The following is a 4,994-nucleotide window of genomic DNA, read 5'->3' as shown; positions in this document are numbered from 1 at the left end:
TGCTTCGGCAATGAATAAATATGGAAAGTCTTCTTTAGGCGAAATCGCGAAGGTTGGTTTTGCTCCTTCGAACCGATTACATCTTTGGCAAGAGATGTTCTTGGTTCAGTATAGGTAAGAAATTGCTTTTGTTATTCAAATGTTCCAGCCATAGGAACAAAAGACCCTTTGTTTCGACAGCCAATGAGGCTCTGGTTGGCACATAATGACAAAAGGTGACGTCAACAATATCTTCCCTATTTGATCACCTGTCCTTCAAGAAATGGTATCTTCAGTGCATCATTATTTGAACTTGAAACTTTTAGCAATTTTCCTCCCTCTTTCGTCCTCTTCTATTTACCTTGCTTTCGTTCAGGTCCCTGTTTTATTTGTTCATCAAATTTGGCTGGCTTTTAAGAGCACCGAACGATTAATAAAAATGACTCTTGGAAGATATTTGTTATGTTAATATTACAAATACAATTTATTACTGGGTCGCCAAACCAGTCGGAAAGGAAAATCAGGAAAACCTGTCTCTCCCCTGCTAAGTAATGGTGTTGTGCCTAGAGTATCGTGCGCGTATCTTTGGTAAGCTTCAGGGGGTAGTGGAAATGCATAGATCTTATCAGGTGGACACAGTGCAAACAATGGCGACGAAGCCGACGAAAGTCGAATGATGTTTTATTAGATCTTTAAACAAAATATATCCTTTTGGAGCTCAATAATGGAACGTCAATTCGATAAACAACACGAGCTGTGAAAAATTAATATATAGAATCTTAAAAGCGACGAATAATGGGACGAATAATTGCATCTTTCGCCGTCGGATGTCATTATTTTGCGAATATGTAGTGTTTGTTATGTACAACACTGAAACCAAATGGCAAATTCTCTATTCTCTATTCTGGCTGGATATGGGTTTAACAAACTCAGAGAAAGAATCGAACACCTTGAATGCATCTATGTTTTTTGTTGTATGGCTATTTATATTTAAGTATTTTGTGCTCAACTCTGCGCAGTCTTCAGGTAAAAAAAAATAATTGGAAATGTGGCAGTCAAGAATTAGTTGAAAAAAAACTTGTCTGTTTTGTAATCATTATTCAAGGAAAGGTTCTTCAGAAAAGGGTTTGATCCTGAAATTTATTTTGTTGCTTATGGTAATTACTTTTGACATGATTGGGTTTCTTGTTTTCACGCACGCAATGAAATAGGAGGGGTTTTTTGCCTCTAATAGCAAATATGTTGCTTGTTTTAATACATTTTTCGCTGGAAAAGGTTTTTGTGAGATTTTCCTTTGTGAATTCGTCATGTTGTGTAATATTCGAGTTTAATAAATTTGAATATGTGGGTTGAAATGTCATACGCGAGAATATTTTATAAGGATGCATGACAAGAAATTTTTCTCTGTCAAATAATTGATAGGTAGCCAAGTTTTTAACGTCAGAAAAAAGATCTGTTTTGTCATTATAGTGTAAAATGAAGGGGAAGCCAACAATATTTCTGTACGTTCCTGGTTAATCCAATTTATTGCTACGACTTACTAGTGCGAATCGAAGATTGTTCACTTAATATCTCAAAACCCTCAATCAACGCAAAAAGACGCAGTATATTTGAATTCAATGCGCTGCTGCGCTCAGAATAAAATACTTTAAAACGCTTATGACAGGAACGTTATCATAATCGTGGCTATAAGTTGAACTAAAGTTGCCAAGTTGTTATGGGAGAGACTTCACTATTAGAAGGTAATGTGAAGTGCTAGTTTTCTATCCATATAGACCATGTGACCAAGCATTTGCGACCCGTATCACTTACACCACTCCTGTCTAAGTTGGCAGAAGATTTTGTAGTGGAGAGGTTTGTAAAGGCAGCCGTCCTAACCAAGATCGACAGCCAACAGTTCGGCTCCATTCCAAATTCGTCAACAGTACACGCCCTCGTCGACATGACCCAGCGTTGGACCAATGACACCAATGGCAACGCGGCGCAACTACCAGAGTTGTTCTTTTCGAATTTAGAAAAGCATTTGATCTAATCGATCATTCAATTCTGGCGAGGAAGCTGCGCACGTTTGATCTGCCAAACTTGATCGTACATTGGATAACCGATTTCCTCCAAGATCGGAAACACAGGGTGAAGCTGTGGTAAGACTGCCATTCCGAATGGCAAGCCATTCCTGCCGGGGTCCCACAATATGCAATGTAATATTACCAATTATTAAAAACTGGATCATTGGATAATGCAATTCGAGAGTTTTGATTGGCTAAGCCGTCATGGGTTATGAGCCTTTATACCATGATCTACAAACACGGCAAGCATATGCGTGATTTTTTGGGCCTTTTAATTTTTATTGTAGTCTAGTTTTCTATATTTTGGGGGCGTTTTTAATAAAACAATTATTCCACTCGCGCTTGTTGGATATGAGATGATTATAGCCAACTCGGCGCTACGCGCCTCGTTGGCTATCTATCATCTCATATCCAACTCGCGCCCATGGAATAATTGTTAAATATCAAGTTCTATGGAAAATGTGAACAAAGTGGGACAAGTTTTAATTGTCTTTCCAAGCTTCAAGATCTTTCCTTCAAATTTAGTTCGTGTATAGCTCCGGTTGGCTAGTTTGTAGATCGCTGAGATAATGTCCATAAAGTTCGTTAAACCATGTTGTGCTTATATTGCTTGCATATTTAGGCCAGATTATCTCTGACGTCTCTTTCTTCGATCTCGTAAGCATAACTTCATTGCCGTGGTAGGTGAGTTGACATATCTACACCATTAGATTCCACAGCTTCAATTACGTTTACATATTTACACCAACAGGGAAAAACTTTTTTTAGCACCAATTTGGCTCCATGGAGGAATTGCTCGTTGAAGATGAAGTAAATCCATGGGTTTATACCGCTGTTGGCGTAAGTCAGAAACCAGCCTGCAAACACAAAATTATGTTGGCCGCAAATTTCTATTGAACCAAACACACAGGATAAGATTACAATTATCAGAGGAAGACGGCACACAATCAACGCAGCAACAACAGCTACGAGCATTGTGAGAATCTTGTGGTTCATCTGCTCTCTTCGCTCTCGATTTGATGGCAGTTGGTTTCCTGGTCTCTTAGTTCGGTTCAGTTTTATCGCGATGGCGATATAAATGGCGATAGCCATTAGGGGAAACACAAAAACGATCGAGAAGCAAAACAAGAGGTAGACGACGATAAAGTCCCAGAGCTCAAAATCAAGAGCGCAAACGATATATCCAGGCTCTATCTCAAAGACTTTGGCCCCTGGTAATGGTGGTAGAGAGAATACTATTGAGAGCAACCAGTTTGCAACAATTGCGTACTTTGCTTTGGTAAGAGTAATTTTTCTTTTCAGTGGATAAAACACCAGAAACAAACGATCCAAGGCGATAGCAAACAGGCTAGCAGTGGAAACAAGTACGGATAATTGACCAAGGAAGACTGATAAACGACACAGTGCCAGGCCAGCAACTCCGCTGACAAGCCATCGATAGTGGTAGGCTGTTGTTATTGCAAACTGTGGCATGCAATATACAGTGATAATGATATCCCCACAAGCCATGCTGAAAATGAAATAGTTACTCGGAGTACGCATTCTGTGATTGGCGTTCTTGAGTAATACTGCTACCAGTAAGCCGTTTCCGGATAACGAAACGAGAAAGAGTAAAAGAAAGCCCGTAAGTTTGAATCCCGTGGCCACTTTGTCAATGTCGTTCTGCAACCACAGCGAAGCGTTATTTGTTATGTTTGCACTGGTCGCAACGTTTGTGCTGTACACGGTATATCCTATAGATGTGGGTGTGCTGTTAGCTGTACCAGACACGTCTTCCATGGTCGACTTTTCTTTTAACGTATGAACAGTGAAACAACAGTGAAAAGCATTGAAACAACAAAATCTCTTTGGCAAGAGATTGATGAAACCGCTCTAAATTAACAAAAATATCTTTTGTCACAGTTTTGCTGTTCTTAGCTCAGTATTTGATCACCTGTCCTTCAAGAAATGGCATCATTATTTGAATTTGAAACTATGAGCAATTTTCCTCCCTCTTTCGTCCTCTTCTATTTACCTTGCATTCGTTCAGGTGCCTGTTTTATTTGTTCTTCAAAATTGGCTGGCTTTTAAGAGCACCGAGGCATTGATAAAAATGACTCTTGGAAGATGATTAAAACTTTGACCGATAATGGCAAACTTGTTAGATGACATAAATTAAAGCACCATTTTCAACAACGTAATTTTAAAAAACGCAGTTAGGACTGTAATTGAGTGCTCAAGTTTCAAATTGTCCATTTGAAGATTTGGGATTTCAAAGGAGTTTTTAAAAGAGTGTACTTGCCGGTCATTGTAGCTTGCTGCTTATAAGTCATTTATTCACACCAGTGCTACTTTGGAAATATCCATTGCAGGATTATACTTTGAAATACTTGTGCCACATTTAATTATAATTTTAAGCCTTAATTCACACAGTGTTTTTATAATTACAAAATGCAGTGTTCAAAAAAGGAAATTAATTTCCGGATGATCGATGAACGGAAAATGTTAGCTTAGTTAAATCAACGCAGTTCTATTCTCTGGGAAAGAAAGCCGCAACACTGTGGCAGTGAATCGAATACGTTTTTCCATTAAAACACTCACAACGCTTTCATTTAATCCACTTCAGACTGCCGATATGCCGCAAAAAGATCACCTTTCTTAAGTAAGAGATGAAAAATAAAACTGTAAAAGAAAACCAAAAGGGAGCTAAAACAAGTTAAGGAAGAAAAAATAATTATGTACGGCAGCTAAAAAAACATACACAGGAAATGAATGAATCAGAGCAACAACTTGCTTGCTGATAAAACAAAAGCCTTATTAAAGTTACGCGGAAATTCTTATTTAATTCTAAAAAACAACCCGCAGTGAAACGATTTACGATTTTTGAGAACAGATAAGTGAAGAATGACGATAGTCCCTGAAAAAAAATCAAAGTTCTCAATCATATCATAAAAAATGAAGGAAAACGTG

At 38.2% G+C, this 4,994-nt stretch overlaps 2 protein-coding genes across 2 annotated transcripts in view; both read right to left on the bottom strand.

Moving 5' to 3' along the window:
* LOC137994546 (neuropeptide receptor 22-like) overlaps positions 1-83 on the bottom strand; it is a 2,191-nt gene extending 2,108 nt beyond the window's left edge. The window contains exon 1 of the mRNA XM_068840130.1: positions 1-83. This exon is cut by the window's left edge and continues 2,108 nt beyond it. The gene's annotated coding sequence lies outside the window, so the exon portion shown is untranslated.
* Positions 84-1,497: 1,414 nt separating this feature from the next.
* LOC137994545 (neuropeptide SIFamide receptor-like) lies at positions 1,498-3,956 on the bottom strand. The gene has a single exon (XM_068840129.1). The coding sequence runs from the start codon at positions 3,822-3,824 to the stop codon at positions 2,715-2,717; it is 1,110 nt and encodes a 369-aa protein (XP_068696230.1). The 5' UTR covers positions 3,825-3,956; the 3' UTR covers positions 1,498-2,714.
* Positions 3,957-4,994: the final 1,038 nt, after the last annotated feature.

Source organism: Montipora foliosa, chromosome 3 (assembly GCF_036669935.1).
Source record: "Montipora foliosa isolate CH-2021 chromosome 3, ASM3666993v2, whole genome shotgun sequence".
In the NCBI taxonomy this organism is placed as follows: Eukaryota; Metazoa; Cnidaria; class Anthozoa; order Scleractinia; family Acroporidae; genus Montipora; species Montipora foliosa.
This window is presented reverse-complemented; position numbering and strand designations above follow the sequence as displayed.

Coding starts and splice junctions, on each gene's coding strand:
- LOC137994545 (XM_068840129.1), bottom strand. CDS start 3,824: ATGGAAGACGTGTCTGGTACAGCTAACAGCACACCCACATCTATAGGA.